General features: G+C 35.9%; 1 protein-coding gene across 2 annotated transcripts in view; it reads left to right on the top strand.

Moving 5' to 3' along the window:
- Nucleotides 1-26,057, top strand: part of Cadm2 (cell adhesion molecule 2) — a 766,465-nt gene extending 740,408 nt beyond the window's left edge. For both annotated transcript variants that reach the window (XM_060370623.1, XM_060370622.1), the window contains 2 exons: nucleotides 16,425-16,550; nucleotides 18,384-26,057. In XM_060370623.1, coding sequence (XP_060226606.1) covers nucleotides 16,425-16,550; nucleotides 18,384-18,502 — 245 coding nt within the window. In that variant the 3' untranslated portion in view covers nucleotides 18,503-26,057. The remainder of the gene's footprint in view (nucleotides 1-16,424; nucleotides 16,551-18,383) is intronic.
- Nucleotides 26,058-27,884: the final 1,827 nt, after the last annotated feature.

Here is a 27,884-nt window from a genome sequence, read left to right as displayed (position 1 = left end):
AGCACACAATCCAACGAGGGAATCCTCATTTGGAATATTTATTCTCTGCTACCTGCTAGGCAAGCAGTTACATTTCAATGCACAGTAATGATTGCCTTTCCTGCTAATAGCATTTCCTTTCATGAAAATATGCTTATTCCAGATTAACTCAAGGTTTGATTTTTTTTTACTTGTTTTGTTTTGATTTTAAGGCATGGTTTCCCTATATAGCTCTGGCTATATAGACTTATTGGCCTTAAACTCAGAGCAATCTGCCTGCCTCTACCTTTGCTTTCTGAATGCTGTAATTAAAAGTTGTGTTATCACATGGCCAACTTCAAATTTTAACTTGAGAACTTGTAGGCTAATGTATGATAAGGAACCATTTGCTAGTAACTTATATATCTCACTAAATACGTTATTAAACTAGTAAATATGTCTCATCGCTACTATATTTGATTGATGAGTTCCTATTCATTTAAAAAATTTATTCACTCTTTGAGAATTTTGTGCATGCATAGAATGAGTTTTGATCATATCTACCACTGACTTCATTTCAGTCCCCTAGATTCACTAGGAGCAGCCTTCTCTCACTCATCTTTATGCCCTCTTTTAGTTGCACACTGAGTTGAGTCATTGCTGTCCTTATGGGCTTACGTGTAAGGTCACCTATGGGAGCATGGGCAACCAAATGGAGCCCCTTCAATTGATAAGGATGCTATTATTATTAAATACATATTACCAATTTTATAGGACATGTGTTGAATGATACTTGGGATATACTACCTTATCTGACATTTCATAAGATTCACACTTAAGTTTCTTGTGATACACTATGTTATTCTGTTTCATATGAGAATAAAATGAGGTAGAAAGAGAACACATAACTTATTGGGGGGGACAGCTGGCATAAAGAAGTCTAGACAGGACAAAATGGGCAAAATTTGATTTCCATATGAAGAATATTCTGCAAATAATAAAAGATGTAAGATTTTTTAATTTAAGACTTTAATGTTTTAAAAATTTAAATTTAAATATTATGTGTGACCTCTCCATAATGGTGTATAGATTATATGTATATATGTACATATATGTATAAATTAAATAGATATCTTAATAGGCCATTCAAAATGATTTACTTTTTAATGTAGTCAATATTACTTGTTATCAAAATGAACCACTTAATAAATATAATTTCATTTACTCGGCTGAATCAACAGTATACATCTCAAGGATGACTGGTTTTAAAAAGATGACATTTTATTTAAATGGTTGTTTCTAGCTTATTCATCTATTAAAATAAATATGTTTCCAACAGATGACCTTTTCCTACATTTCAATGATTTTACTTTTCAACGATAATCATTTTTGCTAATTCACAGGCATGAAAATCCATTGGCAAAAACAAGCTTTTGGGTAATTCGAGGTCTGAAAACTTAGCCTGTTCTTAAATATTTATATTCTTGTCATCATTTTTAAGCATTTTTTAAACTCAGCCTTATTACTGCTGTTTACTTGAAAAGGCTTCTTAATTTAATATAATTATTCATGTTTCTTTGTGCATTTTTGTTGAGTACAGAAATGTACTTTGTCCCACATTATATGGTTTTTAGAATTACTGTGTTTAATTTATTTAGCCTACACTTTGCTTATAAGTACATTCATTTTCTATTTAAACTTGCATAGAATTTGTTGCCAAAGTAGGCATATGCCAGTGTCATTAGTTTGCCATTTGTCTTCCTTCTCAAAGGTTGTTTGCATTAATTCATTTTCTGTTGTAAGCAGAGGCTAGTAATAAACAAAGGGTAAGCTCCTGTTGATTTCAAAGGCAAAAGAGTTTCTAGTCAAGAAAAAAAAGGAGGAAACACAGTAAATATTGTTGAAAGGTAAAATAATTTCTAACAGTAAAATAAATTATTAATGTAGAAAGTAAGTTTGAGCATTGTTTTTCCTCACAAAGCCAGGCAGTGCTACTAATACAGGGATCCCAATAAATTCTGATGGTAAGAAAATCCGTATTTTATTCATGCTTTTCACTGAGTATCTATGAGATAAGATATATGCATAGATACTGTCTAAATCCATTCAGACTCCAATAACAATGTAATATTTTGCTTTTTGTTTTCCTATTTAAAATGGGAATACATTGTTACAACTCTGCAGCCTGACAGGAAGCCTGGAAAGAAGGCAATGGAGGACTTGCTATAGTACCCTTGCTGTTGGGTAACTGGGACATTCTCATGGGGGAGCACTGAGAGTTTTGTGACTTCATTTTATAAGGGTGCTGAGTCCATGAATAAAGCAACAACCTTGGTGATGTAAAAACCTCCAAATTTTTCTCCTCCAAATTTCTCCACCTCCTAATATCATCATCATAAGACTTTGAAATTTCAGCACCTGCGTTTTAAGAGGACACAAACATTCATATTATAGCAGATTCCATGTAAACTATTTTTAAAATAACTCTTCCAGGAAAGGCAGAGCAGATATATTCCATTTATAAATAAGGAAACTGAAGAAATGTCAGATTTAAACTGGAATTTGGATCCAGTTCTGAGTGAGAAGTCTTTTCAGATCTGCTTTTTAAGAGTACTAGTGTTTAATTCAGGAAAATTAGACTTGGGTCAGGGGCTTAAAGGATAGTTTATCTGCCCTCTCCCAACAGCAAAACTTCGTTGCCTTGATCACCTAGGTAATCCGAAATGCATTCCTGTCTTTGACACAGGCAATCTTCTGGCAGGTTCTCTTCCTTTCTGGATGACAGTGCTAAAGGAGGTGAACCATTCTGTGAAGGGCTCTTGGCACTAATGGCTGCACTACTCTGCAAGTTAAGAGTCCTTGCTGGAGCTGTACAGTTCTTCAAAGCTGAGACATTTCCTCCCTTACAGGAAAAAAAAAAAAAATAGAACAGCTAGAGTTTACTCAAGAGAAAGAGCAATGAAATGAAAGGAATTATGCTTAAACATTTTTTTTACAGATACAAATATTGTTTGATGAAACATGTTTCATGTAAATTTTTATACTTATGGACAAATCGAGTCTATATTTCATCCATGCTGCAGAATGTTATTGCATTGTATAGTGAGAAAGTTAACCAAGTAAATTGCCGTACAATTAAGATAACAACTCATTGGGAAAATATTAAGAAACTGCCATTCTTAGAAGGAAAGAACAAATACCAGAGTGTGAGATATTAGTATAGATTGTAGTAACATCATTTCTAAATTTCAGTAGATTAAAAAATACAAATTGGATCATATATAAGCTAAGCAGGCTGGCATTTTAAAGTGTGATATTAATAATAATAATAGTGAATGTATAATAACTGTCAAAATCCCTCTGGATAAGAAGTCTCATAGGGAAAAGTGCATAGATGTGCACCATTTTGGGTGCTGAACACCTCAAAGTGTCTGTATGTAGATTTGGTGCTTAGGGAAGCACTACCCAGGAGGGCTGTACCGCTTCAAGCTTTCATAAGGACAGGGCTCCATTTCCACCCCACATGTCTGTCATTGCCATTGTTCTGGCACCACAGCCAGAACAGCAAATCTGCTTCAACTTGGATTAGAACTTTTAAAACATGCTCCAGAATTAACCTTTTGTCTTCATGAATTAAGTATCTCAGCTATTTTCTATAGTGAAGGAATACTGAGTAACACTGGACACTTGTCTCCTATTAGTTTGACGCAGAAATGAGGTTGTAATAATAACATCTGGAAAAGGAAGGCTATGCGTGCCTGCAGTCTCAGCACGTGGGAGGCAGATGCAGAGGGATCTTTGGTGAGTTTGAGGACAGCCTGGTCTACAAAGCAAGTTGAGGACAGCCAAGGCTGCACAGAGAAACTGTATCTAGAAAAACAGAAAAAATAAAAATAAAAACAAAAGAAAGGAAGGCTGGTGTTTCTATTCCTAAAATTTACTTTGTTTAATAGTGAAAAATCTGTTGGATGATAAAGTCTTAATGTAGAACTCATAAATTTAAAGTCATGTATAGTTACATTTTATTTTATTGTTTATTTTTTAATTTTTAAAACACATGCTGCTTTTGCAGTCTAGTAAACCTCCTGCTTTAGCCTTCTAGCTACTCAAATTATAAAGCATATGGCAAAAGATACTTGAGTCAATGTTTTGAGTGTGATTTTTAAAAAGATTTGTTTATTTATTGTTTATACAGTATTCTGCTTACATGTATGACTACATGACAGAAGATGGAACCAGATATCACTATAAATGGTTATAAGCCTCCATGTAGGTACTGGGAATTGATCTCAGGACCTTCGAAATAACAGCCAGTTCTCTTAACCTCTGAGCCGTCACTCTAGCCCCCATATTTTGCAACATGAAAGACTGGTTGATGTGTGAGACAAGAGTGGTGTATTTATAACAGAGAACAGCTGAAGAAAAACTCTTTGGAACTCTGAAAAATAGGGGAAGGGTATGAAGGAGGAATGGAAGGCGAGACTGGGAAGAGATGGGGGAAGGGGCTACAGTCAGTATACAAAGTGAATAAATTGTAATAAATGAGGTAAACAAGAAGGAGGACCTGGGATAAGATGATCAATCCTCACTTATAAAGACAAATGGGATAGACATTGGAAGTAGGAGAAAACAAGAAACAGACAGGAGCCTACCATAGAGGGCCTCTGAAAGACTCTACCTAGCAGAGCATCAAAGCAGATGCTGAGACTGATAACCTAACCGTGGGCAGAGTGCAAGGAATCATATGAAAGAGGGGGGAGTTAGTAAGACCTGGAAAGGACAGGAGCTCCACAATGACCAAATATATCTGGGCACAGGGGTCTTCTATGAGACTGATTCCCCAACCAAGGACCATTCATGGAGATAACCTACAACCCCTGCTCAGATGTAGCCCATGGCAGCTCCGTATCCAAGTGGGTTTCCCAAGTAAGGGGAACAGGGACTGTCTCTGACATGCACACAGTGGCTAGCTCTTTGACCTTCCCCCACCCCCGAGGGAGAAGCAGCCTTGCTAGACCACAGAAGAGGACATTGCAGCCAGTCCTGATGATACCTGATAAGCTAGGGTCAGATGGAAGGGGAGGAAGACCTCCTCTATCAGTGGACTTAGAGAGGGACAGGGAGGAGTTGAGGGAAGGAGGGTCGGATTGGGAGGGAATAAGAGAGAGCGCTACAGCTGGAATACAAAGTAAGTAAACTGTAATTAATTAAAAAAAAATTGAGAAAAAAAAACAGTTGAAAATATAATTTTAGACACCAGAGAACAGAGTTCCAAAAGATTTTTCATTCAGCTGCTCTCAGCATAAGAATTTAAAGCTATTCCTTCCATTTACTTGATTTGCTTGGTTCTTGCAAGTGGGTGAAAGTGTCGAGGCTGTGTTATAAATGCACAGCACAACCTTTATATTCATGAAAATTTACATATTTGAGGATGATCAAGTTTGGGAATTAATCCATGTAGATAAGCTCTTGAATTAAATGATTTTTTTGAAAGTGGCAGGGTTGAAGTAATCACTTAGGCCTGGCATTTGCCTATGGAGGCGAGAGAATGTGGTACGGGATGAAGCAACACTAGCTGGTGGTAGCCAAGGATGCACAGACATCTGAAGATGTGGTTACGAGGGAGGATGCGAAGCCACACAAGACCCCTGTCAGGCCTTTTCTTAAAGTGGCACAATCTGTCTGAGAGACTGAATCGAATCATTGCTTGTCGACTCACCACAGGAAGTTTCATAAAGTTGTTCCACAGTTTACCCAGTTTCGTATATTAAACTACTATCAATATTTGAGTCAGCCCTTTTGTGCACTGAACAAAACATACATTTGTAACATAAAGACTGATTTAAAGCTCTACAAAATACTCTCTTGTTTCACCCTAACTCATCAAATTTCCATGAGGTTATTTTCAACAATCTCATAATCTTCCAATATTAATGCTTTCCTGACCTTTCAACTCTTTAGCCATTTACCATGGTTCTCAGTTGCCATCACGGTAAGTCAAAGTGTTAAGTGACTCTTTTTTTTTTTTTTTCAATGCAGTTTATTCAGGAACATTGAACAATCCTCAGACCCCGGGGAAAGCCAGCCCACAGCTTAAATAGCCTCTGGGTAGCCAACCCAGGCGTGCCACGGGGGCAATGCAGATAGGTCCACATACATGGAAGCAAGCCAGATCCTCAGCCTTAGCCAAATGTGGAATTGTTCATGACAGAGAGCACTCACCATCGGGAAGGTGGAAGGCGGAAACCAGCTCCATCTTTAAGGCATAGCATTCCAAAAAAGGGAAAGCTATTATATTTTTACTCAGCATCTTATTCCATCATTTCTTGCGGCACAGTTCTAACACTTAGGTAACGTTTATTTTTTGAGATGCTTTTATATTGCTTCATGGGCAGTCATACATTTATCTTAGTTAATCTTGTATGATTAGAATTATTCACATTCTAAAGATGAGATTTTAAAAATCCAACTCACACAGACTGGGAAATGGTGCAAGAGCCTCCTCTCCTAGCTGCAGAACCTCAGAGATCTGATGACTTCTGGGAAAAGGGGAAATGGGTTTCCTTAGATATGGCTCCTGATAAGTTGACCACACTCCACTGGTTGTCCCCTCCACTAAGAATATAAAATCAACACAAACTGGACTCTGTTATAAAAACAAAACAAAACAAAACAAAACAACAGCAACAACAAAAAACTTAAAAAGAAAACAGGGATTTGGAAGAAATTAGGGAGCTGATCTGGAGAAGACCTGAGAAGAGGTAAAAAGAATGAATATATTCACAGTTCTTTGTATAAAGTTCTCAAAAACTATATTTCAAAACTTGTAGAAAGACATCTAGAGAATAGTAAATGGCTTAGTAATTAGAATAAATAATTTATAAATCATTTCTTTAGTTAATAGTATCATCTACTTTACAAATTACTGTGCTTTATGTTAATCAAAATTTTCTGTTTAAAAGTTATTTTTTTTAATTTTTAATAATGATTTGCTTTTTTTAAACAGAAGTAATCATGCCATTTTAAATTATTTTGTATAAAGATGTGTAATTTTAATTCTTAGTAATTTTTCAGACTTAAAATATAGAAAAATATCATTAAATTCCTTTCATATAATGATCATAACAATGGAGGGCTCAATTACTTAGTATTCATACTTTTCCTGACCTTTAAGAGAAACTGAAACAAAAAAATTAATTAGAAACAAAGAGTAATTACTTACACCACATAGAAGAATTTCAACAGAGAAATTATAGCTAACTTGAGTGTGGACTCCAGGACCTTAGAGATTTCAAACAGGATTTGAAATCCACAAGTGGAGGAAAGAATTCTATTATCTGTTTTTTTTGTCTAAAATTTAGACTGACCCAGGGAGGGCAGCAAATTATCTTGTAATTAAGTGACGTGATTAGTTACTATAAGAACTTAGAAAGACCAGTTATCAGAAACTGACAGAAAGAAGAGACAGAATCAAAATTTGCGCAAAAGGAGGAAGAATAGCTTCTATGGTAATCTAATCACCGAAATAACCTTGCCGTAAGGAAAGACTGGCTCTCCGCACAGAAAGTAGCTGACTGGATCTGGGAGGATTCAGGGTATCCAGCATAGGACCCAATATCGTCTGAAGCAAAGACACATGAAGCCTAGCCTTCCACATCCTCTTGAGCTAATGTTTTAGACCTACCTTAGACTGTAATTCAATTTTAATTTCTTTAGTATAATTCTATCATTACATTTTTCAGTATCAGGACTTAGTAATTGTACATATCATTTTGTATAACTTTCTCTCTAGAATATGGTATTAAGAGTCAAGAAAAAAAACCCTTTAAGCAAATGATGCTAAGCTCCAAAGCTTAAACTTATAGCTTCCATTTTCCTGTCATCTATGCATTGCCAGGTGGAAAAGAATAATGGTACTACATGTCAAAGTCTAGAGGAGTTTAATTACTCCCAACTGCAGACCAACTGCAGAAAGTCAGGAGCTAACACTTGTGAATAAATAATGATCTTTAAGGGTAGGTGGTGTATTTATTTGAATAATAATGTAAATTTCACTATCTGTAAAGAACTTAAGAAGGCTACACTTCATCTTTTATTTCCCTGACTGTAGGAGACGAATGGAAGTTTATATAAGACATTCTTGCTAGGATTTAGCCATTTAAATTATGCATTATCTGTGAACTGTTCAGATAATACTTATCTGATACTCAATCACTCATTTTAGTTGCTAAGAATAGAAATTAAGGAAAGACATTTAGTTCTAACACATGATAGTGAAATAAAAGCACACCCAACAATACATAATGAACATCAATTTTTAAAGATATTTTTGCCAGTAGAGGTGAAAACATATCAGTTCCCTATCACATCTGCTCATTATGCCTGGAACCCAAGCCCCAGAGTATGTTTGGGTTGGAACTAATCAAACAACAGTCTCCACTTCCAACCCTAACAGTTGTAAATGGACTTAATCTCACCCTGGGGGACCTCCAAATGAAAGGTACCTGCTTAATGCCACCAAGATACCTGCTAGATAGTCTCCCCTACTCCAGTAGCCATACAGAGCAGGTTAAGTCTATAAATGGTGCATTCAGATTCCTGTAGCCTTACAAAGCAGGTTAATTCTGCTGTAAGAATGGTGGTTAAGTGTTTTCACAGACGCCAGAGACTACCTGGCATTTGTAAATTGATTGCTTAGCCAAGTGTGCATCCTCTGAGTTGCTTGGACTGGAGAAGAATCCCTTTTGCAACCTTCTACTACAGGTAGGCCATAACATTTATAGTACTGGTTCTCAACCTGTGAGTTGCACCTCCTTTGAGGCAGGGAGTCAATAAATCCTTTCACAGGGGTAGCCTAAGATCATCAGAGAACATAGACATTTACATTTTGATTCATAACAGCAGCAATGAATGAAGCAATATGAAGTAGCAATGAAGATAAATTTTATGTTTGGAGGACCACAGCATGAGAAACTGTATTAGGAAGGTTGAGAACCACTGTTCTATGGAGATGGAATTGCATTGCCCAAAACCATGAAGAGGTAGTGATGGTTTCCTTTCTAGGACTTTGGAGGGATCCGTGTGCTCCCAGGAAGACTTGGTTTTACCATTGAGCACAATGGTATTCCCCTAACTTCTGGCAGCTTAGGGAGTTGTCAACCAGGCAGACATAGTGCTGGATAGATCAGAGCTCCTTCTCTTTCTTGTTGAACGTACAGCCTATGGGGGGCATGCTCCTTTACAGGAGCAGGTGAACCATCCCCTAGTAGTCTCTGGATTCAATAATTTAAAGAAGCTTACATGAAAAGTAGGTTGAGTATCAGTGAGTAAATTGGCTATGGGCTCTCCAATTTTGGTCTTTCTTAATTCCCATACCAGAGGTCCTGGTTTAAGAGTGGTTGGACCCTTTCCTATCAGGAGACAAAAAGACAAAAATAGGATAGCTGTCATTATGGAGTTTATATCAATCTTATATTTAGGAATTCAGAGGACCTGGTGATGACCCATCTCTCATGATCTTCTTTAGCATCCTTCAGCTGGGTGTGATGGATACAGAGGGTAACACTACTGACCTCTGCTGTAGGCATGGTGAAGACCACAGGGTGTGGGCCTTTCCATATTGTCTCCAGGATCTGCATTACCAGGGTAAAACTTAAAGGCATGCTCACACATGGGTGAGGGGGCAAGCTCTGAGCCATTTGATGACTAGTCCTCTGAGTTTGTTGCAGGGGTTATAAGGTCTTGAGAATGAAATGGTTAGTAGTTTTTGCCTTATGGAACTTTTCAATATGGGGTACACCTGGTAAAAGGTAAGAGGTTGGCCCAAATTTCAGTAGTCTCAAAGATGTATTTGATTAGTTTCCTTCCTATTCATCCTAAGAACTTAGGGCAACTTTGGCCTTGAAGTCAAGGGCCATTTTTGAACCCCAGAGAGAGGAGCAGCTCAAATCGAGGAATTAATTCTTTGGGGGCATTTCTTGGTGATGATTGAGGCTATCTCAATTCAGATGAGGAAGGTTTCCACCTATCCAGAGAAGGTGTGGATGAAAATATGCATACACTTATACACAAGAATTCAGAGTTTGACTGTAAAATCCTCTTTCCAGTTATTTCTGGGATTGATTTCTTGGGTACATATTCCTTCCAGGGCTTTTCTTCCATTTGGGGGGTTCCTTTGTACACAAGGGGGCACATCTAGGCGTAATGAACTTGACAAGATTATCTGAGAGCTGTAATAGCTGGACCTGAGTAACTCAGCATTTTTAGTTGTTGCCAGATTGGTGGCCTGGTGGAGTTGGATGACCATCTGTCTTCCAGTACCAACAAGGGGTATGGATCTCTTGTCTGCCAAGAACCACCTCCCATTTGTCTCATGTTTGGCATCTTTTTGCTCACTTTCTCCCCTGGGTATAGGTTGGGTGCTGGAGCAACTCAGGTTCAGACATGGTAACCAAGATCTAGAGAGGCCACAAGGATTCTAGGGCCACCTTGTAGATGGCCAAGTCTGCTGCCCTGTTCTCTTGAGTCTCTGGGGATTCCTTCTTTGATGCACTTTGCAGTGACAATGGACACCTCTCTTGGCAGCCATATGGCCATTTGTAGGGACAGGATTTCTTCTGTGACTTTGTTTTCCTTTCTGAATGTAGGCCGTGGCAAATGAGTATGAACTGTCCATGTACACAGTAATGATCGTTTGCTCCCCACAGTGAAATGCCAGGGATAATGGCATAAATTCACCCCTTTGTGCTGAAGCCCCTCGCTGAGGGACTGGGCCCACACTGTCTTGCCCAAGGTGGCAACTGTGACACTGGCATACTTGATTCCATCTAGAATAAAACTGATCTCATCAGTGTACAGTACTTCCCTTACTTGTTGTAGTGGGACATCTGTTAGGTCAGGGCTGATATATTGGACTTCATCAGTTACTTTCAGGCAACCATGGAGAAGCTTTATTGGGTTATCATCTAACACACAGATGGCTAGGTCAATGGCTAAAGTTTTGTAGAATCAGATACTGGCATGGTCCAGGAAAAGTGTCTAATAATAAACTATTGGGTGTTTTATATCCACCTCTCCAGCATACCTCTCAAGAGGGCCTCTACTGAGTGCAAGGCAGGGAGGAGAGTTCCTGGCCCAAAGTTAGTTTGACAGCTTCTTTAATCGCATGACTAGTGTCAACTGTTTGCAAACAAGCCTGGGAAATGGTAGAAACTGGATCAAGGTTTTTTGGACAGATAAGCTATTTGCCTCTTCCAGCATCCCAGTGCTTAGACAGGGAACCTCTTTGCAGTCACTTATGTAGAATGGAGTATTCTCTCTTCCTTCTTCTAGTGTCTCTGAGCTCAAGTGATAAAGCAGTCAGAGCAAGGAACAAGCACTCCAGGTGTGGGAAAGAAAAGGTCAATTTCATGTGGTGTGGCTGAGAGAACCTGTGGAGGTTTTGGGTTTCTCTGGGCAGTACTGCCAAGCCAAAATATCCATGTCACCAACAAAAGTGCAAAAGTCTTAAGCCGGAGGAGGTCTCACACCAAAGTAAGCCACTGCCCAGTGCAAGCAAACTCGTTATGGTGGCTGAGGTATACCAAGATGGCTTGAACCAAAACTGGACCACTGAACTCCAAATATGAGCCAATGGCTTTTTACAGACTATCCAGATGTTTCCTTGGATATCAGAACTGTCCTCATCTGCCAAACTCTCCTTAGGATGTGGGAAGCTACCCCCACCTTGCCACCTGGAAATCTCTTCTGGCTTCATCACACCAATGACAACTGTAGCAGCCTGATGGGACTGGGAACAGGCAGCCTGGTGTAAGCCTGCAAGAAGTCTTATGCCATCTCAAGGGGAACAAATGACACAGTCCTGGGATGCCCCCCTCCATTTGAGATCTGCTCTCCAACCAGCAGAACCAAGAGAGACACACAGTGACACATAGTAAATAATTGGCCACCATCCGTACAGACTTAAACTGGGGGTCTGGTGATTGCAGGTGAGCCTAAGACAACAGAAGTTGGGTTGTGTCCAGTGTTTCCTAAGTGTCTTTTGCAGAAAGCACCATAAACACAGTTCCAAGGACACAGATCCAGGTGACTTTCTGTAATGAGGCGTGGGTTCTCAGAGTTGACAGAGCAGATTTCTCAGAGCAAGAGAAGTTCCTGAGGCCCTGCAAGATCTTAGGGTATGCACCTCTTGGGAATTATTCATTCAGCGAACTATTGGCCCAGGGATCTGTCTCCTTTGCTATCTTTGGGAGTCTCACTGGAGCCTCCAGAGTATTGCAAGGTGACTTCTTCAGAGAATACTTACAGCAAATAGAAAGTCTTTATTTGCCAGCTTGTGAGCTACACAGGGAACTTGCCAAAATCATTTAGTCTCCTCATTCTGTGTCTTTTATGCACAAAAAATAACATATTCTGGATGAGACACTTCAGTTAGCAAGAATAGTTAGAGAAAACCAAAATTATGGGAACTAAAAAGCAAGGTTAGTGCCTCTAAGGACTTCCCCAGATCCTGAAAGTATAGACTAAGTCTTTGATGGATTAAGCTTTTGTTCCCAGTTCAGTGCACACACACACACACACACACACACACACACACATATATATATATATATTGGGGCCTACAACAGGCTCTAAAAATGGTACCACTAACATGGCATCAATTGTGTTAAGGTCTCTGTTTCTATTAAGGTCTGGAGCCTGTTAAAAATATTTTATAAAAATGTCTTATCATATTGTTTATGTAAACAGTTAAAATGATAATATAGGTCAAAATGGATATATTTTGTTATGGTATAGTATTTTACATTGTTACCCATAAGTCTTTATGATATCATGGAAAAATTAGACTTGATTATATAAAATTTTAAGATTTACCTATGTTCGAGAAGACTACAAATGAAAGACAACTGAAGTGAAATTATTTAAAAATTATAAAGTGAGCTTTCCAAACAAAAAAATCTGAATGTTAAAGGCTTTGCCATTGTTGGCTGCAACCAAGAATAAAGGCTTCAAAGATTAATTTTTGAGCTCACAACAAAAGCTAAGCACCTGCCCAGCTGACACATTACAGCTCATTGGAACGAAAAGCTAGATATTCTCCACCAAAAGGTACTAAATAAAATGGGGAAAGCCACCCACTAATACATGATGTGTGAATGTCTGTAAAGTGATATAAGAAACATGAAAAATGAAGGATAAGATAGATCTCCAAGGGAAAGTGAGCCAAGTATAAAAATAGCTTAAGGTAATAAATGAAGTTTCTGAAAAGATTTCAAAGAATGATTGTAAGATAGCTCAAGGATGCAAGAGAAAGTAACAAGACCATACAATAAAGTGAAGAAAGAGCAATTCTTAATATAAAGGAAAAATCAAAAAATGAAATCATACAAAACCTTAATAAGGAATCTTGAAGCCCCAAAGATCTAACAGTGGAATAGAGGGTCAGAGTGGGTAAAATAAAACACCTCTCTTCTCTTTCTTTTCCTTTGGAGGTGAATGGACATGGCTGCAAATATATAGATATTCAGACTTGTATAAAATGCTAAAGGTAACTACTATAGCACATTAAGGTTCTATGCCTACTGTCTTTAAAAGTTGAGTTTTTTGAGCCTTCATGTGTGTTCTTTCAAGCACTTCAAGGCATGTAGGCTTAGGCTACTGTGTTTCCATTCATAAAGGACTGACAATATCATTTAGGCCTATGGATTTTCAAGTTAAATATATCTCATTAGTTCACCTGGTTAGGTTATCGTAGGAACCATCTATTATCTGGGTTTTGTTCCTTATTTTAAACGTATATCATCTGATTCTGCCCAACATCAGGAGAGCCTGGACAACACTAGCTCTACGAATTCAAAGCAAAGGAAATAAGTGTTGTCAAAAATCTCTGACCTAATGTGGCCTTCTGATTACCAGTAGAGGTAACCTTTGTTTACACACACGCACACACACACACACACACACACACACACACACATGCACACACACACACACACACATCTGCTATCTGTTCACTAGGGCAATCTAAAATTCCACAAAGCCAATATTGTCAACTGAGAATCTAAGATATTTAAGCATGCCTAGTTTTACCATAATGGCTACATTATCTGTGGGGAAGGGCATAAATAAGACAAGCTATACAATAGCACTTTTCTACTCCATGAACTAGAGTACATGAATACATTTCATTCTCCATATGCAGATGTGGTATCCACTCTTTATCATTGCTCTCACTTGAAGATAAGAGGTAGATGGAAACCACTCATGACAACATGTTGGACTAGTATCAGAAGATCCTTCAGCTTCGACGATACTATTACCTCTTTACTTTCAATCTGTAAGGTCCTGTTTCATGATGGCATTAGAACTAGGTACTGGAAAATATGAGCTCCATCAGTGCTACACAGCTTTTATATTCCATTTCTTCCCTTTACAAGCTTTAGGGCTCTATAAGTTGTTTGAAGTTTTAAACACAGGCTGTTATTTTTGTCTGGATGCAATTCTTTGACAGGACACTGGTTCCATTAAATATCACACTTCCAAATCTATTTGTCAGATACATGTCTCTACAACCACTCTTCGAGATTCTGAAAGCATTAGTGCCAGCCATAACTTATTTGTTGCATCTCTTCTTCCACTGGACCCTGTCTCTAAAGTATAAAACCTACGTGAGGACCTTTGCAAGAAAACAGTTGGGAGAAGGGTCTGGTACACTTATTTCATATCTGCCATAGAGCTGAGCTTTAATGTAGTTTCTTTCTAAAAGTTTCATTGATTTTTGTTCCTTGTCATGTGAATTTCACAAGTGACAATTTTCAAACATTTGTGTATCTAAACATCTGGAATTTTTTGATCTTTTCATTCTTTACTGATTTATCTCTTTCCAATAAAATCCTATTAACAACAGAATGTAAAGGGTTCTTGATAATCTTTTCCAATCATTTTTTGAAAACTATAAATCTAATGAACATTCAATTCTCAATGGTGTTTATTTATCTTTCACCTTCTGTCAACATTTCACAGGAGAGTAACCCTGTCACCAAACTGTATTACCCTCATTCATCAAACACACAGTGTCTTCTCCAAAATCTTTCTGTTTTCTCCTTTTCAGTTTTCTCTGATGAAATTATGTTATGACTATCTGGATTTTAAAAGTTGAGTTCCCCAAAGTATTGCTGTCAGATTTCTCTTAAGACTTCTTTAGAGTATGCATCAGTTTTCATAGCTTTGATAAAATAGGATTAGATGAATGGGGAGGAGGTCCCCCCCATCAGTGGACTTGGAAAGGGGCACGGGGGAGATGAGGGAGGGAGGGAGGGGCTGGGAGGGAATGAGGGATCGGGACACGGCTGGGATACAGAGTTAATAAAATGTAACTGATGAGAAAAAATAAAATTAAAAAAAAAATTTATTTGTATAATGTTATATCACTATAATGTATCTATATATAATATCAAATTACAATATTAATCCCCAGATTTTCTATTGTTATATTATTTTAAACTGATATATTTTACATTTTTTTAAATTTGTTATTGTTTTTACAATTTATTCATTATATATTCTGATTGAAGCCTCCTCCCTCAACTCTTCCCAGTCCCACCCTTCCTCCCTTTTCCCTATGTCCCCTTTCCCTAGTCCCCTGAAAGGGGAAGTTTTCCTCCTTTGCCATCTGCCCATAGCTTATCAAGTTTTATCAGGACTACCTGGATCCTCTTCCTCTGTGGCCAGGCAAACCCACATCTCCAGGAACAAGTGATTAAACAGCAGGCAATCCAGTTCATGACAGGGAAAGCCCCTGCCCAGCTTACATGGAGACTGAGCTGCCAGTTGGCTACATCTGAGCAGGGGGTCTAGCTCCTCTCCATGCATAGCCCTTTGTTGGTACATCTGTCTTTGCAAGATTCCCTAAGCTCAGTTGTTTTAGCTTTGTTGGTCTCTTGTGGGACTCCTGACCCCTCATGTCCTTCTATCCTTCCTCCCCAACCCCCAACCCTTCATCCCTGCCTCTTCCATAAGACTCTCTGAGCTCTCCCCAAAGTTTGTTGTGAGTCTCAGCATCTGCTTTGAGTCGTCGTTGGATTTTCTACGTCATGTATAAATGTTTTATATATATTTATATATTACATAAATTCACATATAAATAAAATCTTCCAAATGTGAATACTAAGTAAAAAACATGTAACTTCAAAGAATGCACATGCATATTTGATTCATGCTGTCTTTTCCTTAAAATATAGGGTCAATGGTAAAAAGTTATTTACACGTTCAATATTACATCCCCAGGTGTTTTGTGTGCTGTAGCGACACAACCAATATTTTTGACTGAAAGACTGACAAAATATACATCAATGCAATTTCATATTAATACTAATATGCTATTTCAAAATGATTCATTCTAGTTACAGTTATGTATTTAAGGAGAAAGTGACAGACTGACTAAAACAGGGTTCTTCGCTGTCTTCCAGATCCCAATTCTCTGGCTGGCCAGAATGGCCCTGACCATGCCCTCATCGGAGGAATAGTGGCTGTAGTTGTATTCGTCACACTGTGCTCCATATTTCTACTTGGCCGATACCTGGCAAGACATAAAGGTGAGTAATAGTTAAGGAAAGCTCTCTAGCTTTGAGGAAAATCTTGCAAACACTAATTCATTCTAAAATATTATAGGTGTATGTGTTTGTCCAGTGAGTGGAGGCAGGGTTAGAGAAAGGAAGAGGGTTTGGAGATGTAAATCTTAAAGTATTTGACGAAAGTGATGATAAATGTTATTATCATCAAATGGTTTAAGAAAATTGACTTTATTAAGTCTACTTTAAGATAAATGGCATGCTACCTTTAACAGTGGAAAAGCAATTTACAGGTTTCTATAAACAAAAGCATGAACCACCAAACAGATATTTATAGTTGGATTTTTAGTGCTAGAGAAAAGTGGGCACTTCATATTTGTCCTCCTAGTCACTGGCTCACTCTGGTGACTTTGGCCATTGTTCTGAATGTTGCTTTATTACACCAACCTAATTCTGAGGAAAAAAAAATTGAATGAGAACTAAAATAGAAGGACTATTTTGGAGAAATAAGATTCAACTCTTAAGCATTTGGTTAAACATTTTGTTTATACATATTCCCTTATGAGTCAGAAAATGATTTTCAAGAAAAATATTATTTCTTAAAATACTAGAAATTTTATTTTTACTTTTAATAACGGTCAAATGTAAACATTGTTGACAGAGCTAGTGTGAATTTTCATGCCCAGCATTATTTGGCTAATTCTGAGACTGATACTCCAAACAAGGACCATGCATTGAGATAACCTAAAACATCTGCACAGAAGTAGTCCATGGCACCTCAGTGTCCAAGTGGGTTCCATAGTAAGGGGAACAGGGGCTGGATCTGACATGAACTCAGTGGCTGGCCCTTTGATCACTTCCACCTGAGGGGAGAGCAGCCTTACCTGGCCACAGAGGAAGACAATGCAGGCAGTCCTGATGAGACCTGATTGGCTAGGGTAAGATGGAAGGGGAGGAGGACCTCGCCTATCAAGACTTAATATAAAGAGATCAGACCTCTACTCTTGCCTGATGCGTCTAAAACAAAAAGGGGGAACTGTAGAGAGCTGCGGAATGCTATGCCTTAAAGATGGAGCTGGTTTCTGCCTTCCACCTTCCCGATGGTGAGTGCTCTCTGTCACGAACAACTCCACATTTGGCTAAGGCCGAGGATCTGGCTTGCTTCCATGTATGTGGACCTATCTGCATTGCCCCCGTGGCACGCCTGGGTTGGCTACCCAGAGGCTATTTAAGCTGTGGGCTGGCTTTCCCCGGGGTCCGAGGATTGTTCAATGTTCCTGAATAAACTGCATTGAAAAAAAAAAATAGTCTTAGGGAAAGAACTTTTTACCTTAAGAATATTTCCATCAAAATAACCATAACTGGCCATGTAAGTGTTGTGCTTTCTTATTTTCTTAGCTGTATTCAAATCTTTAATTTAACCTTTACAAAACTGAAAGTGAACCTACAGTAATGTTTAATAACAAGTTTATTGAATGTTAAAATTTAGAAAAACATTAAAAAAAAAAAAAGACTTAATATAAGATCCTGATTGTTTCAACTGAGTTTCCTTTAGGGTCTTACCAATCAAACAGTCAATGATTACAGAAGTGAAAATGGCATAGTCATTCAGTCTCATTCTTGTCTTTAGATAATTGTACCACAGTTTCACTTGAAATACATCTTTTATAATGAAAACAAAAAAGGATAGAATTTTAGATGTTGAATTTTTAGATGTTGAATAGTGTGGCTTCTCAGAATATTGTCCAATATACAAAAACAAACAATGAACAAAAGCATCTGCCGAAATCTATTCTTAATGCTAGTTGTTTTGTTAGACACTCAGAACTAACATTCATCTTCTCCCCGTGCCCACAGGAACATATCTAACAAACGAAGCTAAAGGAGCTGAAGATGCACCAGATGCTGACACGGCTATTATCAATGCTGAAGGCAGCCAAGTCAACGCCGAAGAGAAAAAAGAGTATTTCATTTAAAATTCAGGCCACACGTTTTACCTACCAGGCTGACTGCTGGAGAAAACTGGCAATCATCTTTCAGAAATCATTCCAACCACCTTCTACTACTTTAATTAACACCCATACTGTACTGCTCTCAGTAGCCAGTGTGTACCAACAATCAGCAGTTGAAAGCATCATTCTTTAATTACTGTACCATCCATAATGCAGGACATTTCTTATTGCCTAAATTTTACACCATTGCTCTTTTAACATACAGTGCTTGAATATACAGCCTTAACAATGTTAATCATCTCACTGGACCATGAAATTGAGTTGTTTTTACACATTGAAGAAATGTATGCAGAGCCCCACCCTTACATCTGTTTTCCTTTAAATCATAGACTTTATTTGGTTTGCATTGGACAGTTTTCACAAGCCACACAATTAGGTGATGACCTAATGTGCTTACGTTTAATCGAAGATTAGAGGTTTACAAACAATGTTTTCTACCTGTCTATCTTCAAAGATAACATGTTGCGGAAACATATGCCCTAGAAAACACAAACTGAAAACACTGTAGTGTAGTTTCTGGAATGTTTGAGATTATACTGGTAATACTGTATCAAGTTGCTATTTTAAAATTTAGTGTTTGATACAGGCGCCATGTGTATGGATTATAATCATGACATGACACCTTATATTATTATATAGATCCTACCATTAGGTTATTGTAGCTTCATTTACCAATAAATTATTACAAACACTTAACTGCTTTGGGAATCATAAAGATTTCATTCATTTCTCTATTTGATTCTATAATTTATTTGTTCCATAAGGATTCATCTGCCTAAAAAAAAGAAAAAAAAACTGAAGTAGGGCACAATTTTGAGACATTTTAGTATCTGTATATAGTGCATATAATAAATCCAATTAAACATTATTTGATACATATTTAACTTTTTTGGCTGTAGGTTATTCAGTCATAAGTACGCATTTTCTAACGTCCATTATATCCCTTAGATATTACTTAAACTGATATTATAAGTAGATAACATGTATTAGTATTTTTGTCTGTATGTCCTAGCACTGTCAACAACAAATTTTTCTAGTTCTTGTTAATTTTTGTTATAAAATGGAAGCACAATGTTACAAGGAAAGGTAATTTTAAGCTAACAACCAGTGCACAGCCTCAGGTTTTAAATCACAACCACAGTTGAATAATAACCTAAAAATAAACTCTTAGTTTTATTTAAAAATCACACATACACATTTTAATTTGGCAGTTTCAGGGCTGCTTAACTATGTTGATTTACCAAAAAGGAAGTGTTTAAGATATTTTTTCTGTATAAATGAACTAATATTCCTTATATTAAATTACTGTCTATGCATTCTGTGAGGTACAAACTTATGAAACAGTGAGTGATAGAAAATCCCTGCCATGCACTTAACTCCAAGGTGAAAGTCTCTTTCTCTGGATTATTTTGAAATTTTGGTGTATTGAACTATTATAAACTTCTGTAATGTTAAATATGACACAGAGTCAATATAAAGTCTTATTTCTTTGAGTGAAATATAATATTGATAGAATAGTTTTTCTTAAACTTATTAGAAGCTAAAAAATAAAAATCCAGTTAGATTAACAATTACTTTCCCATTTACAAGCATTGCACCTTTAAGAATAAAACAAATATTCCAATATGGTAGCCGTACTAGTGATGTCTAACAGCATGGTGGCCTAGAGTTTTAAAAATACCTTGGAATTTATTTGTGGGGAACAAGAATGGTTGAATACAACATCCTTTGTTAATAACAAATGAAAGACAAGGGTGCTGTACATTAGATTATTTATCAGAAAAGTATCGAACATTTAATGACAATGTTAGAATTTTTAAGTTTTTTTTTTAATTGTGTAGCATTTATCTTGTTGATTTCTTACAAAAGACAAAAGGACGATGTCAGTCAAGCAGCACTTTTCAAAATATTCAGAACATAAATAATATGATGTGGTTGAGTGTTAACATAATAAATCATATACAGTATGACATTTTAAGGAAATAAGTCTGCATTGATGTGATTGCATGCTTGTTTTTACAGTTCACTCCATACCATCTGTGGAAAAATGCAATAATATGTTAATATAGTATGGTAGTTTGAGAGAATCAGGTAGGTGCCTCTAGACACATTGAAACTAGAATAGGTCTATAAACTGCTCATATCTTTCAATGCATAATCTTTAGAAAGACTCCACACAGCAGAAAATCATCCTGTTAGTACAAAATGGAAAGGTTCTTATTGCTAAGTATGTTGTGTAACTGCATCATCGATTACTATTTAAAGCCTAATTTCAGGATACATTTACAAAATTGCTACTCTTCATCGATGCTGTATTTATATCCTCCTTCATCTATATTCTACTTGGCTTCAACAGCTAAAATTGTTGCCTAAATAACACAAACCTTATTTATAGCACTGTAAAATTAGAAGTCCAAAAATGTTTGCATTTCAAGACTTTTGACTCTTTTAACCCTTCCAAAAAATACACAAATCCATTAGAACTTGTAAAAAGAAAATCACCGGCAGATAAAAATTTGTGGGCTCTAATCAAATGGTTTTCAGTTAAAGGTAGCTAGTTTTGATTGAATAACATTTCCTGTCATAGAAAAAAGTGATGGAGTTATACTTTCCTGTATTGAATGGTTATTTGATTTTCACTAAAGGAAATAAGTTACAAGAATTCTGGATATTCCCCATTCCAAACAATAAAAAAAGATAAGATTTCTAAATTGGACTCATGTCAACTGAGAAGCCTGAAATATGCACAGTCGTATGCACATGGAGCCACTTTCTCTCTCTCTCTCTCTCTCTCTCTCTCTCTCTCTCTCTGATAAGGGAATTAAGTAGGTAGGGGACACAGTGGAAGGAGTGTGTGCAGACACTCCTCAAAGACTATGAGCATCATTTGTTACAAAAAGACATTCCTCTCTGCCAGAAATGTTTACAGTGTACATTGATTGTCCTCCATCAGAAATATCTAATCAACATTCTTCTTGTCTTCTTTTCCTTTTTTGAAAATCTTGGGAAGAATGGTGACCAAAAGTATAAAAAAAGAGGAAACGTTTATGAGTGCAATAGTAAAGACAAAACAACCATTGGAATATTGGTGTGTGTGTGTGTGTGTGTGTGTGTGTGTGTGTGTGTGTGCATATATTTAAGAGAAGAGAGATTAAAACAAACACAGCGAAAGAGTTCCAACTTGTTTTATTTTACCAGAACTTGCAAGAAGCAATTTAAGGAACCTGATATTGGGATTTAATCTAGAACCTGGATAATCTCGTTAAAGATGTTAGTCTTTCATAGAAACTCTATAATTGAAATAACAAATAGAGAAATAAAAACAACTTTCCTGATTATGGCAAAGAAGCTAACACCTCATTTATTTTGTTTGGGTTTTCTTGTTTGTTTGTTTTCTGTAAAAATATAAATATTCAATTAAAAACACAAGCTCACTTGTAATTATGTATTCATGACTGTAAGAGCGTTGAGATTCCACATAGGCACATGTACAGCAGCTGTTTGACCGCAATGGCTCTTCCATGTAACATAGCAGTTATCGTGTGAGTTAGTGCCACTTATTGCAAAGTGTTACCAAGGGGCACACTGAAAATGCTTTTCGTTCTCCACCCTTTGGACATAAGGATAATTTAAAAGATAAAAATATGAGATTTCACACTTTTTCCAATTGTGGAAAAAAAACAAAGAAACAAGAATCTTCCTGTTGTCCCGCCTCCTTTACCACAATGTCTAAGTCCCAGGAAACTTGAAAATGAAAATACCCAGTTCTATGTTCTTTAACAAGCGGTAATCTGTGATGGATACAGAAAATGAAATGCTTAATCAGTGGTCACAAGCGAAATTAGTGAAAAACTGAAAGAAAATAATTGACGAGTAATGCTTTTTGTTAAGTGGCACAAAGTACACACTAAAAACTATGCAAAATATAGGTAACTACAGTGTATGTACATGTAAGTATCTTGTACTAGCTGTGTATGGATGTTGGAAACCCATGTAATTATAATATGCATTTTGAATTCTGGGAAAGAGGAAATCTTAGTGTAGATAATATATTTGTTTTGAAAAACACATTGGCAATATTGAAATATACTCAGTGCAATATCTCTAATTCTATTGCTGGATACTTACTGCAAAGGGATATACAATACTCTTGAAGAAGATCCAAGAGTTTGCTCATTCATCTCTCATGTGAATTAAATCACTAACAACAAGTTGCATTTTTTTCTTACTTAAGTACTGAGGTAACAAAGGAAATTTATTTGGTTAAGTGCTTAACATTGCTGCAGAGAATGCAATGACACAGATTTGAATCTTTAATTTATATCTAATCAAATTTGACATTCTTAAACCTTTTTTGAAATGTATGTGCTTTAATAGACTTAAGTACTTTGATTATGAGTACAAATTTATTCAAAGAACATAGGATATTTTTAGTAGTTTAAGTCACTTATATTTTAATGGGGAAATTTTCTTTTCTGTTGCTTTTCTTTGTCTCCCAATCACAACCCAAACATGCCCTTTGCACTGCTATATACCCTTCCAAAGGCAGTGGATTGAAGTAACAAGATAATAAAGAGTTTAAGGATACATGAATGGGTTCAAAAATCATCAGCATTTTTATGTATTGAGATTACTATTGAATGCAATAGTTATTGGATATAGCTGGTAATTTCTCTGCCATGCATACTTACAATAATTCTTCTACCTCTCACTTTTAACATGGGCTATGATACTTCAGTATAAATAGAGGAAGTAAATATTTACAAGATATCCCAGGAAGCATCATTTTGGGACTTTCATAACAATGCACTCCCCACTCCCTGGGAAATCTCAAAAGCCAACTTCTTGTAGTGTACTCTATGGTGTGTGGATATGCGTTTCTTTAGCTCTCTATCATTAGCTGCATATAGGTAAAATATGAAAAAGGTGAGGACAGTTCTTTCCATGCCTGGTTAATATTTTGCTGTTATGTAATTGTAACTTTTTAAAAGTGATTTGATGGCAACATTTTGCAATCCACTATGATATTTCATTTCATTCTTAAAGCATAGCAATTTCTTCAAATTCAATGGTGTATTTTAAGTACAAATCATGTAAATGATTTAATTTCTAGAGAAGTGTTATCTATATAAACAAAATTAAGTATTTTAAAACTGCCTCCTGAACAAATAACCCCATTAATTCAAAATATTGCATCCAAAGCCCACTTTGTCTGCCTAGGCATGATATGAACTTTTCAATAATGTAATTTAAATATGTTGAAATAAAATGCCATTTATGAGAGTATTTTCCTTTAGGAAAAAAATAGATTACAAAAATTTATCAAATTATCATGGTGAATCTATAAAATACGCTTAAAATTAAATAAGTTGTTTCATATTATGTGGTTTTGTTATAAATATTATTTGGTTTACTTTTTACCATCTTTTCCATATATAATATATATAATATAAATATATATTATATATATATATATATATATATAAAATGTGTGATTATTTTGGAGAAAATGGGCCCAAATGTGAAAAAAGATGTAAAGCAAACATTATACACCCTTGGAACAATGCTGTATTTTTCAAAGATGTTAAGTTAAAAGATAAGTGACAATTGCAGGGGCACAAGAAAAAACTACCAGGGCTCAGCACTTAAGCACTTTTCCCACATCCAGGGTCAAAGCAGTAATGACTCCTACATGGACTTTTAAGTGCAGCATGAAATGCAGCATTACACGAATACACAGTACTGTCAAACCTCAAATACTTTCTTTCTTTAAATGTTTTTTCCTTGTACATGACCCTAGTAGACATGTTTTTATATTTGCTGATAGTGAAAGTCACGCGCAATAAAATATAACGGTTGAAAGCAGTAGTCACTAACTGGTTAAAGACAAGTACAAAATGTAAACAGTTGTTATCTTTCTCTTTTGCTTTTCTCTGTGGTTCTGTTGTGTTGACTGAATGTCATAAGTAGAAAGAAAAGCAATCTAGACGTTTTTCAAAGCTCGTAATATTGCTCCTTATAAATATGTAACATTTTAACCTTTTTACAAACTTACTTCGCTGTGCTCACTGTACGTGTTGTAGATTCAATGATGCAACTGAGTAGTGACCCAAGGAGTTCTGAGTTTGGAATGGCATCTCGTTTCTTCATATTCAGTTCACATCAATATTTGTGAATTGGTTGTTTAGCTTTTTATTCAACCATAAATATTCCTTAAAGAAAGCTCCGTTCTTATAATAAATATTTCAGTGTGAACAACCTTGCAACAAGTTTGCCGTGTTAAAAAAAAAATTTAAAGACTTATCTCTGAAAACAGTGTCCAGAAATGCAGGTGTTCTCAGTAATGTAGCTTCAAAAATGAAATGTTCTATTTATATGACATGAAATCCATATCTTTTGGAAGGGTATACTTATAACAGTATTCAAATATATCCTGTGCTATAAAGAAGATCCGCCAAAATGAAACATATAGCACAGAAAACAAACACAATTATTGAATCTACTCTTATCATGAACATTTTCACAAAACAAAATGCATATTGTAATATTAAGCACATGACACTTGCATGTTGATATGCCTATATACTTACAAAGTATTCAATGTGTACTGAGTGGCGCTTCAAATATGTCATGTACAACACTTATAAACATGCCTACAGGGTTCCCATCGGCACTCCATTCTCTCAGAAAAGTCTCCTCAGAAAAAAAAATGTCTGATAAATATGGAAAAATAAAATTTGAATTTCAGTTATCTGTTGGACATTACTGAACTTTTTCTTCATGTAGTGTATTTTAGGCTTGAACTCAGACACTGAAAAATAAACTTTTCCTTTCTCCAGTGAAAGCATATAAAAGATGTTGTGAAACATCCTCTGTTATGCCAAACACATTATTTTGAATACATTTTCTCAACTGCATATCATATCCATCTATTTTAAGTTTTCTAAATATTGTACAATTTCCTTGTACATTTCTAAAGGGAACTTTTTTAAGAAAATGAGAACTACTAAAAAAATAAATGTTATCTTACTGATACAATATTTAATCATTATTCCTTGAAATGTATGAACCTTGTAATACGCTGGGTTAAAAAGTGTCGCTGACGTAAAGAATTTTGCTTGAGATTGCCAACATTCAAAACTTTGTAAAAGTAATTTTACATACACTTATTTGTGTTTATTAATGTTGACTAGGAACAGAAGCAAAAATATCTAAAACAATTTCTTTTTGTTTCCACACTAACCAATAAATTTCAACTACCTAAGATAATGAAATTAACCATATATACATCCTGAGATTATAACAATAAGAATTTGAGATAAGCTTTTAAATTTATGGAAGATTTTCTTTGTGTCTTTGAAAGTTCACTTACCATGAGGTGTTTTGTAGTCTACTTTAAATAACAGATTTTGTTATACAGGGTAAGCCAAAGGCTGTACAAGAATTAGTGCCATTGGGTCTGATATTTGTGTTGGACCATGAAATATTCCATTAAAATTTGTCTGTAAATACAAGGCAAGATTCTGTATCTGGTTTATTTTTATTAAATAACATCTTATATTATTTCTAGTTATATTTTTCTAGCAAAAGAAGGCATGCAATATTTGGAAATTTGAAACATTATTTATATTTTCACTTACATTTACAGGGAAATATTTTAAAAGGGATTTTTTAATGTGATACCAAGCATGACCATCCGTGTAAGCTCCAAACAAAAAAAGGTACATAACAATCATGAAACATGCCAAAATGAAAAATTTAATTCTGATAAATTCATGGCATTATTAATTCCAGTTTTCCAACTACCAATATATAATATAATTCACAGAGAATATTTATTGATTCATATGTCTAACTCCATACTGGTTTTCATATATAAGAGCATACGTTGCTGTATAAACAATTCACAGATAATATAGGTGTATACACACATGTATATATAGTAAGACATGCTTTAAAACCAAAACAGTCTAAGAATTGTTTAAATCCTGAGAAGTATTTCAACCATCCTGCTTTCTAAAAGTTTCGATATTTACATGTCCCTAGTGTTTTGAAAACTAAACCTAAAACTAAAAGGGGAAACCCAATTCTACAATTGCATTTAAATATCATTCAGGACTATTTTGGATTGCATATTATTTAACCGAAAGCTTACCTAAGAACTCTTTCTATAGGCCAAATTAGTTGACACCGTATGCCAAAAAACTGAATAGAATACTTTATGCCTTGATCTCCAAAAATCATTAATACAATAAGATTATCATTCTAAATGATAGTTTTGCACATTTTTATATTCTTATGTTGGATGGAAAAAATATATTCAGCAGTAAAAATATATATTTTGAAATAGTTCTCATAATTTAAGAAAACCAAGAGCCAAAAATATATTTATCTTTCAAATATTATGTGTAACCTTAAATATAAGTAGCATTTTCTTGCTGGTTTCTTATGAAACTCTTTAATTTTTTTAAAGTCTTTTTGGAACTTCTTTTTTTTTTCTTTTACTAATTTTATTTTTTAATTTTAATTTTATTTTTATATTAATCACAGGTTGTTAACTTTGTATCCCAGCCATAGGCCCTACCCTCATTCCCTCCCAGTCCCACCCTCTCTCCCTTATCTTCTCCTTGCCCCTTTCCAAGTCCACTGCCAGAGGAGGTCCTCCTCCCCTTCCATCTGACCCTAGCTTATCAGGTATCTCCAGGACTGGCTGCCATGTCCTCCCCTGTGGCCTAGCAAGACTTTTCCTCCCCTGTGGGCACGGGGAGGTAAAGGAGCCAGTTGTTGAGTTCATGTCAGAAATAGTTCCTGTTCCCCTTCCTAGGGAGCCCAGTTGGATACTGAGCTACCATGGGCTACATGTGAGCAGGGATTTTTTTTCTAACTTCTTAAATAGATTGTATTAATAAAGACTTCATGGTAGTAATACTATATGAACTTTAGTCATCTTCTAAAGGGTGTTCATTACCACAATGATATTCAAGATATTACTGAAAACCTGAACGCATGCATCTGAACATAACTACAAAAATGTTATTTGTACTGATGTAGGTCTTTACATATGAAGTGTTCATATGTATATATATTCATATGTATATCAAATAGGAGAAGGATTTCAGAAATACAGAAATACATTGTCTTTTGGAGTGGTACATACCTGCTCTAAAGATGGAGGATAGGTCACCTAGACTTTAAGTACAACCCAGGCAGCTGGTGTTTTAAATCCTATCTTACTATGTAGGTTTCCTTGTTAAACTGATGGAAAGGAAGGGGGAAAAAAAAGCAGACAGTATTTTATATGAAACTGAGACAAAACCATAAGGCTCCTAAGAACTTCAGGATAAAG

Source organism: Meriones unguiculatus, chromosome 17, assembly GCF_030254825.1.
Source record: "Meriones unguiculatus strain TT.TT164.6M chromosome 17, Bangor_MerUng_6.1, whole genome shotgun sequence".
Classification (NCBI taxonomy): Eukaryota; Metazoa; Chordata; class Mammalia; order Rodentia; family Muridae; genus Meriones; species Meriones unguiculatus.
This window is presented reverse-complemented; position numbering and strand designations above follow the sequence as displayed.